The 13,785-nt window shown below is 55.2% G+C and overlaps 1 protein-coding gene across 2 annotated transcripts; it reads left to right on the top strand.

Annotated features, from left to right (window-relative positions):
- The first annotated feature begins 70 nt into the window (after nt 1-70).
- Nucleotides 71-12,836, top strand: ARHGAP36 (Rho GTPase activating protein 36). Of its 2 annotated transcripts, none has more exons than XM_071442830.1 (11): nt 71-791; nt 2,990-3,159; nt 4,867-4,929; nt 6,706-6,962; nt 7,502-7,697; nt 8,222-8,277; nt 8,435-8,585; nt 9,040-9,188; nt 9,532-9,702; nt 10,148-10,245; nt 11,180-12,836. In XM_071442830.1, exons 1-11 carry the CDS (start codon nt 484-486, stop codon nt 11,316-11,318), a joined length of 1,758 nt encoding a protein of 585 aa, XP_071298931.1. In that variant the 5' UTR covers nt 71-483; the 3' UTR covers nt 11,319-12,836. The 2 variants fall into 2 exon arrangements, with proteins under 2 accessions (XP_071298931.1, XP_071298932.1); XM_071442831.1 differs by lacking the exon at nt 71-791 and adding an exon at nt 1,381-1,494.
- The last annotated feature ends 949 nt before the right edge of the window (nt 12,837-13,785 follow it).

Here is a 13,785-nt window from a genome sequence, read left to right as displayed (position 1 = left end):
GTTTTTCCAACCCTAACCATTCCATGATCATGGGCCAGGAGCCCGGCTGTGGCCCCCAAAGGGCTCAAGGCAAGGAGTGTGTTAATTGGCAAGGAAGTGCTGATTTTGGGTGTTGGTAGAGGTTTGGGAGGCTCTCCAAGGTCTGTAACCCTCTGGGAACAACCTGAGCTGTAGATCCACCCCATGAGGTCTGTGAGCTCCTCAACAGCAGAGCTCTGCAGGGACCCTGGATATGGAGAGCATCCATGTGCCCAGCCTATGCCAGACCCCGTCAGACACTGTCACGGGGAAGATGCCATGGTGGAGCACCAGGAAGGTCTGCATGGAGAGCTGAGGTGGGAATCATCCACTGGCCCTCCCCAACCAGCCCAGGCTGCACGTTCCCAGTTTAGGTTTTACCTGGCAGCACAGCTGATGCTTTGGGGGTGTCCTGGTTGCCCATGGATGGGAGCAGGAAAAGCTGAGGATGGAGGGGATTGAGCAATGAGCAATCCCTGCCAAGGCTCCGTGTCCAGCGTGGGAAGAGCAGTTCCTTCCATCCAGCCCTGCTCTCTCTCCACACGCTGTTTCTGGCTCTCATTTCTTTGGCAGAAAATCCACATTCTCATCCCCTCTCTCCTCCCCTTGGCTGTGGCAGCTCCTTTCCATCACTTCCCCACTTCTCCTCCCGTCTGTGGGCTGGAAGGGCCCCTGGAGCCTTTGAGGAGATGCTGCTGTGAAAGCCATTGTCCCAAAGGAGGAGCTGGGACATCCAGGAGCTGCTGGTGCTGCTGCAAGAGGACACAGACAAGGTAAACGTGGGCCCTTTGTTCCAGCTGGGAAGAGAGAAACTGCAGCTGAGACTGGAGGAGCAGCCGCTGCTCCTTGGGAATGGAGGGGGCAGCTGCACTGAGCTTTCCCCATGAGATTTCCTGAAATAAGCACCAGTCTTGTTTTTGAGTTAGTGAGATTCCTGCTCTGGCATCCCCTCCAAAGGAGGGTTTTTGTGGGGCTCTGCCTTTGCCCCCACTGTGGGCCAGCATTTCTTATGGGGAGCCTGGTGCCCGTCCAGGATGAGTGAGCTCTCCTGTCCCATGGGATTCACAGGGATCACTGATCCCTGTCCCCTGCAGGGACACCCACGCTGCTCCTGTGCCTCTGGCTTGGAGGTGCTGGTCCCCATCTCAGCTCTTCCCAGGGACATAAATCCACACCTGGGCTGACAAGCAGGACAGGTGTTTGGGGTTAACTCCTGGAGGATGAGTTTTGGCAGTACCAGTGATGGTGGCATGTCACAGGGCTCCTCAAGTGGCGCCTGTGGGTGGGCAGATAAGCAGCAGCTTGTCCAGCCTTCTCCTTCCTGCCTTCTCCTTCCTGCCTTCCCTCTGCTGCTCCCTCTCTGACTGGGATTCCTCCTCCTCCTCACCCCACGGTGGCCGCATCCCCCAGGACTCTGCTCAGGCTGGGGATGTGGCCGTGAGCTCTGCTGGAGTGTGGGGCTTCACCTGCACAAAGGTAACTCCCTATAGTGTGTCTCTCTGGGGGTATGTCCATCCATCCATCCATCCATCCATCCATCCATCCATGCACAGCAGAGCTGCTCCCGCCCTGCTGGGACCTCTGGATGCAGCAGAGGCATGGAGCTGTCCCTGGCATATGGAGATGCTCTCATCTGTGACAGCCAAGGAGTTTCCTGCCCTATGCCATCCCAGGGGAGCAGCATGGAAGTTATAAAAATCCCTGCATTGTGTCTCTTTAATTTGATAGAGGGCAGGGATAGATGGGATATTGGGAAGGAATTCCATCCTAGGGTGGGCAGGCCCTGGCACAGGATGCCCGGAGCAGCTGTGGCTGCCCCTGGATCCCTGGAAGTGCCCAAGGCCAGGTTGGATGGGGCTTGGAGCAGCCTGGGACAGTGGAAGGTGTCCCTGCCATGGCAGTGCTGGAATGAGGTGGTTTTTGAGGTCTCTTCCAATCCAAACCAGTGTGGGATTCTATGATGTAGGTGAATTCCCTTTTCAGTGTCCACTTACAGGGAACTCTGAACAACTCCTTTATATTTGTTTTCTTCTTTAATTTATGTAATTTTCTAAATTCTAATTTCTAAATTTCTAATTTCTAACCTTTAGAAACTGAGATTTCAAACCTGGCCAGAAGGAACCAGTCTCAGGGGCTAGAGGGGGGGCAGAGACTGACACATGAGCCCTGTCCCGTTCCTGGGGGTCTCACTGCATCCTTTGAGACTTCCAGGCATTTATTTTTCATTCTTGCCTTAAGCCTCTTTGGGGAGGTTCTTTTCAGAGCCCGTACTCTGACCTCAGTCCTCTCTTCTCTCTGGGGCTGCTGTTGCTCTTTGGACCGGGTGGTGCCGGGTGGTGCTGGGGTGGTGGCACCAGGAGGAGGTGGCACCGCTGGAGGCAGCCAGGTCAGTGTGGGGTGAGGAGCCAGGTCCCTGTGTGGGCTCTCCCAGAGCCTGCACACAACAGGGAGGGCTCCCCAAAGCTCTGGGAGAGGAGATGGGGTGCCCAGGGTGTGTCCATGGTCTGTGGTCCAGCCTGTGCCTGAGGTAAAGGGCTTTGGCACCTCTGGTCATGTGCAGTTGTTTGTGATTTAAAAGAGATAAATGATAGAATTTGGGAGAGATCTTAAAGCTTATCTCCTTCCATGCAGAGACCTTTTCCACCAGTGCAGGCTGCTCCAAGCCCTGTCCAACCTGGCCATGGACACTTCCAAGGACAGAGCAACCACAGCTCTTCTGGGCACCCTGTGCCAGGTCCTCCCTCACAGGGAACAATTCCTTCCCAATATCAAATCTAAATATCTCTCCTGATGCCTCCAAGGCCTTTGCTTGGAAGGTTGAAGTGAGATGATGTGGCTGGGGCTCTGCAACCCCACTGGCTCTTTGGAGAGGTGACAGAGGGACAAATGTCTCCTGCAAAGACTCCCTGGGGTGCTCCCAGCAGTTTCTCTCCTAAAGCAGGTGTCGCTGCCATGTGTTCCTTTCACACAGGTGTGTTTTCCAGAGGACCTTTGGCTCGCCTCCTGTGCCAGGCCCCAGCCCTGGGATGCAGCCCGTGGCCCTGCAGAGCCTGTCCGAGCTGGAGAGGGCCAGTCTGCAGGAGCTGGCGCTGTTCCAGCTGCAGGAGAGGCTGCCCGTGGGGCATCTCAGTCTGGACAGAGGTACAGGGGGAGAGGAGGGGAGAGGAGGGACAGGATGGGAGAGGACAGGACAGGAGGCTCCTGCCAAGGGGGGCTGAGGCTGAGCCATTCATGCTGCTCACCCCCGCACCACAACCCAGGATGATGGTTATGGAGAGACATTTGTGACATATTTTGGTCCATTCTATTTCTCATTCCTGCTTTATTCTGAGCCCTGAAGGCCTGATCAGCCTGTGGAGGGGTTTATGTGTCCGCAGCAGTGTGAGAATGTGACCCTCCAACCCCCAAACTCAAACCAGATGTGACAACTTGGCGAGGTCTCCACTGGGATTGTCTGAGTGCCCTTGGGGTGGGACGGGATTTGCTGTTTGGATCCATGGCCAGCACTAAGTCCTGATGCTGGAAAGGGGCTTATGGGAGAGTGGATAATTCACTGGCACATAAAAGGGTGAATAAATTTAGGATCTCCACAGGAACTGAGCACAGAGGCCCTGTCAGGGTTCCTGGGGTTGACTCTGTCCCCCACCAGCAAACCCAGAGAGTTGTGGTTCCCAGACTCCTTCCCAAATCCACTTCTTATCCACTTGATGTGCCTCCTGTGCCCTGGGCCATATTTTGGCATCCCAGCAGGGCAGGGGATGCCACCAGCTCACCAGGTCTGGGGCTGGGGGTGCAGAGGGAGCCTGGGGGTCTCCAGCCCTCCTTTCAGTCCTGGCACTCCAGGGCAGGATGGAGGCTCCAGGTCTCTGGGATCCTCTCCCAGGGATGGGGCATTTCCCTCACACTGAGCACCAACTGCTTGAGGTGGCACCCAAGTCTGGCTTCCCACCTTAATATCCCAAAGATTTCATGCCATGAAACGGCATCATGAAGAGTCCAGCACAGCTCCCCTCTCCTTCCCAGAACTCCCAGTTGCTCCAGGGCTGCAGCCCTGGAGGACTTTGACCACAAACATCCTGATTCCTTTTCTATTTTGTTTTATTTTGGACTGTTGTAATCCCTCTTGCAGTGACACCCTGCAGCAGCAGCTCCTCTAGGGACCAGTGCAGTGCCAAAAAAAGCCCCAGACCCCAGTATTTCCTTCCTGGTTGGTCAGTGTGCTGCTGGATAATTTATGCTGGCTTCTACTCATGTTCCTCATTCCAGCTGTCAGAGCTTTCCTCTAAGTCCTACAAAATAACCCAAACAAGTAGATATAAGCTGTTCTTAGGAAGAGAATTCTTCAGGAATGAAGAGTACGAGCCAGAATAGGGTGATGTGTCCTGGAAGGATTTAGGGTGGGCAGTGAGTGAATTCTTAGTTCACTGCTGCTGGATGTGTGAGGTGGGATTCCTACAGAGCAGGATGGGATTTGTGATGGTGTTTTGTACAACTTTTTATGTCTGTGCTCTGTAAAACATTCCCCAAAGCCTTTCTGGGTCTCACTGCTCGTCTAGAGCCATGGGGTCCCTCCATCCCTTCACCCACAGAGGATGGTGCCCATCTCTGGGAATGTTCTCCAAGCAGTGATGTCCATCTCCAGGGCTGGTCCCTGGGCAGGGATGTCCATCTCCAGGGCTGGTCCCTGGGCAGCTGCTGCCCACTGTGTGTCCCAGGACACTCCCGGATCTTCTCAGGGCCATGGCTGTCACTGCAGTGTCCCCTGGCTGGAGGCTGCAGAGGGACAGGGAGCCTATGCTGAGCCCCAAGATGCTGGTGCTGAACCTTCCCCTTTTCTTCTCCTCCTAGATGGCTCCAAAGGCATTAAATCCATCCGGCAGAAGCTGGAGAGCTTCTCGAAGGAGAGGAAAGGTGAGCAGCCTCACTTTTACCTGGGCTTTAGTCCCTGCTCTCAGGGGGAATGGGTGATTTTTGATGGGGTGGGAGGTGCCTGAATCCAGTAGGATGCTTCATCACAGTTGTTTTGCTGTTCTTGGAATGGCACGAGCTTGATGGAGTCTGGAAGGACGGAAAGGTGTGTGGAATGTGTGCAATGTGAAAAGCATTTTCAAGGTGAACACCTATAAATGCGTCTATCTGCCCATTTTGCCCCACTCTTGTTACCTCCAGTTCTATCTTAGCATCCTCTGAAGGACCTCAGTGACAACCCTGGGGTACACAGAATCCTAGAGCAGAGCCAGGTGGGAATGAGCTTCCCCACATCAGTACAAAACCCATTCAAGGAAACTACTGAAATTAATGCCTCGTATTTTACTTAGTACAATGCTTAAACATATCAATCATTGTACAACATGCTGGTAGCAACTTAGTAGCTGTTTGATCTCTGTCTGTAGTAAAAGCATTGTATAGTTTCAATCCCAAATGTTCCCGGAGAGGGAGTGATAACACAGAAGCTTCATCCGCAGCTGGAAACCGCTTCTGAATGCATAATAGTAAGTCCTTTAACTCAGATTTTGAAACGTTACAGGAATTAGATTTGACCAGATCTTTAAGGTTTTATAAATATCTCCAGGCAAATTGGACATCTTGTGTCCTAACATGTTCCCTGAGTCTTACCTGATGTTGAGCAACAGGCAAGTCCTTGTTGGATCTCTGTCCTGATCGAGCCAGCGACGAGGGCAGAAATCCAACTTCTCTCTTCTTGCAAGAGTTATGATCCCAGGATTCATGCTTGTCTCAGCAACACTTCACAAAAATGACCTTGGGGCTTTCTGGCAGGTCAGACAGTTTAGTTGAGTTATCTGCTCCCCACACGGGGCACCAGTTTGTTGGACAATACTCTCTTCTTGATCTTGAGATGGGGCAGCTGAGAGGCATTTTAAAATCTTTTTTTCCATTTTCAGTCTCATGAGAAGGGTGAGACAGCACAGATGTTATAATTCATGCCATCACAATCAGAAACCAACTATTTCCTAATTACAATACACTATGAGTCTTTCTTGGCCTATCAGCTTTTTGCCACGCCATGCTGTAGATGTCTTAAAGCCAATCATCTAAAACTACCCCTCATGGGTCCTGATATAATGCATTTTTCATAGTTTTATTTCTCTAAAGTATCTAGTCTTATTTGTAAGGTCATCTTTTGAAACTTTTTTCTAGCTCCATTTTTCTCTCAACAATATCTGTCTTATTCTATGGTATTTCTAAGTCAGCATTTCTTGTCTCAAAGTCTGCATATGGATGTACACTGTGTTGGCCTTCTGTTAGGCCCTGAGAACTCTCTACAAGTCCATTTCTCACAGTTAGAATTTGGAAAGGATCTTTTGGTGATTTATGAAGTTGTTGCTTCATAGATGCCATGGCATCTTCATGGGGCTGTAGCCAGTCAAAGGAAGGAAACTCCTGGAAAAACTGGGACGGGCTCCAACAAGCCCACAGAGCAGGCCCCTGTGTCTCCTCCCTGTCCCCCCAGCCCCCCAGGGGTGCCCCCCCCCCCCCCCCACCTTGGCTCTTTGGCACCCAGGGTCCCACCACACCTTTCCTGCTCTCCAGGAGGAGCAGCTCCCTTGGGGATTGCCTGGCTCCCTGGGACAGCACCGCGCGCTCCAGGCGCTCCTGGGGGCAGGACACGGGGGTTCATCCCTGCAGCTCCCTCACTGCAATTCCCTCCCTGCCCTGTTCCCCCAGACTGCTCTCCCCACACCTTCGGGGTGCCGCTCGCCCAGGTCATCGCCAACGACCGCGCCTGCCGGCAGCTGCAGGAGGCCGTGGGCAGGAGCCGGCGGCTCTGCCTGGAGGTGGAGGCCACGGTGACGAGGTTCCGGGCCCAGAGGCACAGGAGGCTGGGAATGGGCACCAGCTGCATCCGGGCACCCGACGGGGGCTGCCCAGAGGAGCCGCTTTCCCCAGTGCTTGTGGACAAGAGCTCCTGGAGCCAGCGGAGGGTATGGTCCCCAAAATGGGCTGTGGTGGTGCTGTGGGATGGGGGCATCTGAATTTGGCAATAAATGGGATTTTCCAGGATTTTTTCTTACTGACTGAGTGGGTTGTGTCCCAGGCTGGGCCAGTCCCAGTCTGTCCTCAGGGAAATGGTGATGTCCCCAGTGCTCTCAGAGATGGACTGTGAGGAGTGGGAGGACCCTCACTAGCAAAGCTCTTATGGAGATGAGGTTACCAGGGGGACATTTAAGGGTCCAGAGGGCAGGGTTGGATGGGATATTGGGAAGGAATTCTTCCCCATACGGATGGGAAGGCCCTGGCACAGGGTGCCCAGAGAAGCTGTGGGTGCCCCTGGATCCCCGGTAGTGTCCAAGATCAGGGTGGACACTGGGGCTTGGAGCAGCCTGGGACAGTGGAAGGTGTCCCTGCCCACAGCAGCGGTGGCACTGGATGCTGCCCTTTCCCAGAAACCCGTGAGGTCACGGCAGTGACAGATCTGTGGGGTCATTCCTGCCACCTCCAAATGCCCTCTGCTCCATCACAGGGGGCCATGTCTGTGGATTCCATCACGGACCTGAGTGACAATGCCTCTGAGCTGCTGGAGGCCCTGCAGCTCTCACACCCCCATGAGCTGGACCCTCGCAGGAGCCGTGGCAAGAAGAAGCAGCTGAGCCTGAACCCCATCACCTGGCAGGTGCCACGGATTGTGGACAGGTGCTGCACTCACCTTGAGATGCACGGTAAGGGCTGGAAAAACTCCCTGTGTGTGGCCACCAGGACATCCTGGCCTGACCACCCCCAAGGTGGGAGGAAGGCCAGGTTTAATGGGCACCGTGGGATTCACCCGAAGGTTGGACTCGATGGTCTTGGAGGTCATTCCCAACCTGAATGCTTCTGTGAGTCCTGGGGCAGGGCATCTTCCAAAAAGCCTCCTGTGGAGAGTCCTCTGGGTTGGATGCAGCACCAGAGGGGAATGCTACAGAGGAGGGAATGTCACTGTGTGTGTCAGTGACCATCTCCTGGTGCCTCAACCTCTGCTGCACATCTAGCCCTTGCTTACAGTGACTGTAGGGACAGGATCTCCTCCCTTCCCACAGCCAACCCAAGGAAATCTCATGGCTCCACAGCCTTTCCTTTTCCTCACTGCCTGGAGAAGGGAAAGCCATGTAAGAGAAGCCCTACCACGGTGCTGAGGTGCTCCCAGGAGCAGCCAGGGTGGCAGGGAGCAGTGGGAATGCACAGCACTAACCTCTCTGTCCCCCAGGGCTCCAAACTGTTGGCATCTTCCGTGTTGGAAGCTCCAAGAAAAGAGTCCAGCAGGTAAAGGGAGGCATTCACTGCATCCTCTGGCTGTGCCTTGTCGGGGATAGAGGCTCGTGTGGATGGGGATGGATAGAGCTGACATTGGTGTGGAGAGGTCTGAAACAGACTAGAACAGACTGTGATTTTCATCCTTCCCATTTCTTCCATCTCCAAGCTGAGGGAGGAGTTTGACCGAGGGCTGGATGTTTTCTTGGATGAGCATCAAAGTGTTCATGATGTGGCTGCCCTGCTCAAAGAGTTTCTCCGGGATATGCCTGATTCCCTGATTCCCAGAGAGCTCTATGGAGCCTTCCTCAGCACAGCCAGTGAGTACCTGTGGGGCAGAGCCTGCACAGCTGCAGGAGGATTTGTGTTGGGGGCACCTCTCACTTGGTCAGGTTGCTCCAAGTCCTGTCCAGCCTGACTTTGGACACTGCCAGGAATGGATCCTTCCTCACCACCCTTCTTTTCCAAAGCTTCTGGGATGGGTGTTGTGCTCCCTGGCACTGCCACATGCAGTTACTGTAATCAGTGGATTTGGTGGGGGTTTTGTTTGATTTCTTTTGAATTGGACTCTAAACATCCCTCTGGTCCGTGACAGTCTTTGGCTGTGTGGCTGTGCAATATCCAACAACACCACAGCTCTTGCTGGGTTCTCCATCCCATGGGAGGAAGGGTGGGACAGCAGCCTGACTCCCACCAGAGCTCATTCCCAAGCATGTGGAGGAGGGCTGGAAGTGCCTGGTGGGCTGGGACCCTCACTAACACTGCTCTCCCCAGCGCTGGAGGGGCGGGCCCAGCTGGACACGCTGCAGCTGCTGCTGTTCCTGCTGCCCCCGTGCCACAGTGACACCTTGCTGCGCCTCCTGCGCTTCCTGGCCAAGGTGGCCCGGCACGCCGAGAGCTCCTGGGACCCCGAGGGCCGTCAGGTGAGGCTGCTGCTCCCGAGGGGCTGCCCTGGAAAGGTGCTCGGGCTGCTGTGGCTGCAACTGAGTGGGGCTGCTGCAAGCTTGGGGGAGAAAACAAATCCTTCATGGAATCCTGGGATCATTGTGGTTGGAAAAGGTGGGGATGGGATGAGTGTGTGCTCCAGAACCTCAAGCCCTTTGTGCTGGCCCTGCCACCAGCTCAGAGAGGACCAAACTGGACCCAGACCAACATCTCACCCTCACCTCGCCCTTGTGTTCCTGCCCTGGGGTGGGTGAGGACATCCTGGGACATCCCATGCCACTACATCCACAGTCCACAGGTTTCTTTGGTTCTTCCTTGTAGATCCCTGGGAATAAAATGACAGTGTCAAACCTGGCTACAGTCTTTGGTCCCAACATCCTGCAGAAGGAGAAGCCTGGAGAGAAAGATGCTGGTGCCCTGAACTTTGAGGACAGTGCTGCCATAATCCTGGTGCTCCAGAGGCTGATTGAGCACCATCACTCCCTGTTCATGGTATGGTGGGGCTCCTCAGGGCAGCCCCTCCAGCCCCTCCTTCCCTCTCAACTCTTCCAAGAGCAGCAGGGAAAGGATTTTGTCCCTGTCAGAGATGCACCCCTTGGTCTGTGCCCATCCTCTGGGAAGGCTCTGGCTCCATCCTCTCTCCACCATCCCACAGGGCACTCGCAGGCAGCAGTAAGAATCCCCTCAGGTCTATTTGAATGGGACATTTCAGGTCCCCAAAAAGCCTTATAGCAATTTTTGTGGCCTGCAGGGAGTCAGAGGACTGGGGATAGTGGAGGGAAAGCAGGAGCTGAGATCCTGCAGCCCCTGGGAGGTGTGTGGGGTGTGACACCAACGTGCTGGGTCTGTGACCACGTCCTGGGGTCCTTCCTTGGCTGCCTCTGCTCAGCTTCCTGCCGAGAGTGGCCCCACGAGTGGTGTGGCCGTGTCTCCCCAGGTGTCCCCAGAGATGCAGTGTGATGTGCTGAGGAGGCTGTTCCAGACAGACCCCGATGTCATCGAGTACCTGCTGCGCAGGAAGTTCCCTGACGTGCCGTAAGTGCCCGAGGGCTCCTCAGGGCACAGGGACAAGTGGCAGCACACCCTGCTCATCTTCCTCCAGACTGCTCCTTCCTACAGCGCCCTGGTCACAGCTCCTCAGCTAAAGCCCTTCACACTCCATCCTTCCCATCCCTCAGAGCTCCCTGCTCTCCCTGTTTGCTCCTCATCCTGTACCAGCTCTCTCCAGAGCTCTCTCTCTGGTGTCCACACAGCTCCTGCCCAGCCCTTCCCCTGCTCCTGCCTCTCAGTGTCACACGCTGATTCCTGCTCCACCACCAGCCTTCTCCAAACCTCCTCTGTCCTTGGTGTCCGTGTTTCACTGCAGTCTTTGCCTGCCCCGGGTGTCTGTGTGGGGCTACCAGCTCTGTCCATACATCCACATTTTGGGTACAAGTTGGGACATTCCCACTGAGGCTCAGAACTAGAGCTCGTGGCCTTCCCTAAGGTTAAAGGTGGTGGCTGAAAGGACCTCACATCCCATGAGCTGGGTCCACCATGGCACATAATGAAGGAGGGGGTTTGCTCCCTGGGGTTGGAAGTAGGGAATGGTTGAAAACAGGGGATCCTGGGAAGCAGAGGATGCTCAAGAGCCTTCAGTAGACCTGGTGACTCTTCAGTAAACATGAATTGTCCTGTGGGAAGGGTTTTCCTGGACCACAGGCCACTTCCATACCAATTTGGATGGGGCTTGGAGCAACCCCATCTAGTGGAAGGTATCTGTGCCCATGGACTAGATGCTCTTCAAAGTTCCTTCCAACCCAAACCTGGGATTCTGTGATCCATGCTACAGCTTCTGGTTTGTGTTCACATTCCTTTTGGGACTGTCTGGAGATGGCAGTCTTTGGGATCACTGCTTGAGTCCATTTGGGAGTGCAGTAGGCAGTAGAAGCATTTGCTAACAGCATCTCTCTCTTTTTTGCTTCCTTAGGAGCCCAGAGCGTGAGGATCGCGGGGAGGAGCTGGCTCCGTCCACGCTGTCTGGCTGGACACACAGCCTGGAGCGAGGCTCAGTCTGCTCAGAGCTCTACAGCAGCGTCTCCTTCCTAAACCTGCATGTTGGCATCTAGCCCTGCCCAGGCTCTCTGGACAAAACCAGGCAGCTTTTCCCACAAAACCCAGCCCTTGCCTCACTTTGGGGGCAGCCCCTGTGCCTGTGCCCTGGGGGCAGAGCTGTACTCGGGGGTCACCTGCCAGGCTGACACCTCCCTGTGGGACCAACCACTGCCACATCCTCAGCACAGCCCTCCCCTGCCACCTCCTCCTCACAGCACCTCAGGAATGGCTTGCCATCCCTACACCTGTGGGCACTCTTGGGAGGACAGGCTGAGGAAGCTGGGACTGCTCAGCCTGGAGAAGAGATGGCTCAGAGGGACCTTATCCATGTATCCAAATGCTTTTGTAAGGGCCTGGAGGGACAGGACAAGGAGAATGGCTTCCCACTGCCAGAGAGAGAAATTGGGATATTCCTGGGATATTCAGAGAAATTCTTCCTGAGGGTGGTGAGGCTCTGGTTCAGGCAGGGACACCTTCCACTGCACCAGGCTGCTCCAAGCCCCATCCAGCCTGGCCTTCTGGCCTTGAACTTTTCCAGGGATGGGGCAGCCACAGCAGGGCACTTCTGGGGACAAAACAGTACTTCTGTAAACAGTATTCCATATTCTATCACAGCCTGCACCCAGTCATGGTCTGAAGACACCCAGACCTTCTCAGGTGCCCTACTCAGGGCTGGGCTCTTATTTTGCAAAGGTCCCTTCCCTGCAGATCAGAACAGTTGGGATGGGTGGGGAAGCATTTCCCAGAGGAGCCTGTGCTGTGAGATAGCTGGTGAGACCCCCTGGGAGCTGATAAGCTCCAGAGAGCAGCAGAGCTGTTGTGTCTGGAGGAGCAGATAAATTTGGGACACCATGAGGCTGTGGAAGGTTCCAGGAACACTTGAATGTCAGCTGTGAAATCAACATTGTATCCAGCCACTGCTCTGGGTGGGATTGTACCTGCTGCAAGAGCAACCCCCAGCCTTTCAAATTCCTTCCTAGGGTGGTAAAACACTGGCACAGGTTGCCCAGAGCAGCTGTGGCTGCCCCTGGATCCCTGGAAGTGTCCAAGGCCAGGTTGGATGTGGCTTGGAGCAGCCTGGGATAGTGAAAGGTGTCCTTGCCCATGGCAGGGGGTGGAGTGGGATGGACTTTAAGGTCCCTTCCCACCCAAGCCATTCTGTGATTCCATGATCCTAGGATGGAACAGGGATGCTGACACAGGAGGCAGCTCTTTGCAGGAAAAGTCCTGCTGGATTTCACTTTCCCAGCACCATAACGGGGGCAGGGGGACACGGGGAGCTCAATGGGGGGAAGCACCAGCTTTCTCTGGCTGCTGCAGAGCCATCCAAGTCGCCGTAGGGTGTTTATCCCTGGCAGCGTTGATGCGATATTGCTGCAAACTCCGCTTGAGGGCAGCCCGGCACCGACCTGGCCCGGCCCCCGTGCGGCTGCACCGAGACTCTGCCGGAGCGCCCGGGGCTGGCCCGGAGCTGCTCCATTCCAGCCTCACGAAATGAAATAAACCCCCTCCCCAGCCAGCTGCACATCTCATCATGGAGCCTTGGTGTTGCTCTGGACCCGCTCTGGAGGGGCTGGCTGGCTTTTGCTCCAGGTTCTGTTCTCAGGGGCTCTTTGCCCCTGCAAGCCTTGGGGGTCATCTCAGAAATGACAAGGAAGGTTCTGCCTTGATCCTTCCTGATCCCCAGTGCTGGCACAGGAGGGGCTGCTGCTGTTGGGGGTCTCTTCTTGAGGGGGGGTGGTTGCTTTTGGGGCAGTGGTGAATGTTTGGGGGAGTCTGCTTTGGGGGGGTGGTGGCTCTCAGGAGCTGGTCACTGTTTTGGGGCTGATCACTGTTTGGGGGTGTCATTGCTGTTTAGGGCAGAAGTTGCTGTTTTTGGGGGCAGTTGCTGCTGTTGGGAGGTTCTGGCTGGTTTTTAGTTCCAGCCCCACCAAAGCCCCCTTGAGTCCCTCAGACTGGTGGGGCAGAGCCAGGCCTAGGGCTTGTATGAGGGTACAACAGGAAGAATCTGCAGGAGTGGGACTGGCTGCTCGGATCCATGGGTGGCTTTAGAGTCAACAGCAAGGAAAGCAGAGCCCGAGCTCCTCTTTTTTAAATCCCTGTGTCTCCCTCACGCTGCCGACCAGGATCCATGGCAGGGACCAAACACAGAGCTCTGGGCTTCACAGCTCTCTGGGAAACCTGTGGGAGAGAACTGTGGAACCGCTGAGGTTGGAAAAGCCCTGCAAGAGCACCAAGTCTAACCATCCCCCAGCACTGCCAAGGCCACCCCGACCCATGTCCCCAAGTGCCACATCCACACGGCTTTGAAATCCCTCCAGGGACGGGCACTCCACCACTGCCCTGGGCAGCTCTGCCAGGCCGGACAGCCCCGTCCATGAAGGAATTTTCTCTAATATCCAACCTGAGCCTCCCTGGCACAGCTTGAGGCCGTCTGTCCCTTGTTCCCCGGGAGTTGAGCCCGACCCCCGTGTTGAGGGA

Source organism: Agelaius tricolor, unplaced genomic scaffold (assembly GCF_023055355.1).
Source record: "Agelaius tricolor isolate 1412-34295 unplaced genomic scaffold, bAgeTri1.0.p SCAF_17, whole genome shotgun sequence".
NCBI classification, from domain to species: Eukaryota; Metazoa; Chordata; class Aves; order Passeriformes; family Icteridae; genus Agelaius; species Agelaius tricolor.
The sequence above is the reverse complement of the archived record's forward strand: the minus strand, read 5'-3'. Positions and strand labels throughout refer to the sequence as shown.

Excerpts from the sequence above, each read along its gene's own strand:
- ARHGAP36 (XM_071442830.1), top strand. The coding sequence starts at position 484 with ATGAGCAATCCCTGCCAAGGCTCCGTGTCCAGCGTGGGAAGAGCAGTT. Across the intron at positions 6,963-7,501 it reads GCTCCTGGAGCCAGCGGAGG|GGGGCCATGTCTGTGGATTC; the intron begins GTATGGTCCCCA and ends GCTCCATCACAG. Across the intron at positions 8,586-9,039 it reads AGCCTTCCTCAGCACAGCCA|CGCTGGAGGGGCGGGCCCAG; the intron begins GTGAGTACCTGT and ends TGCTCTCCCCAG.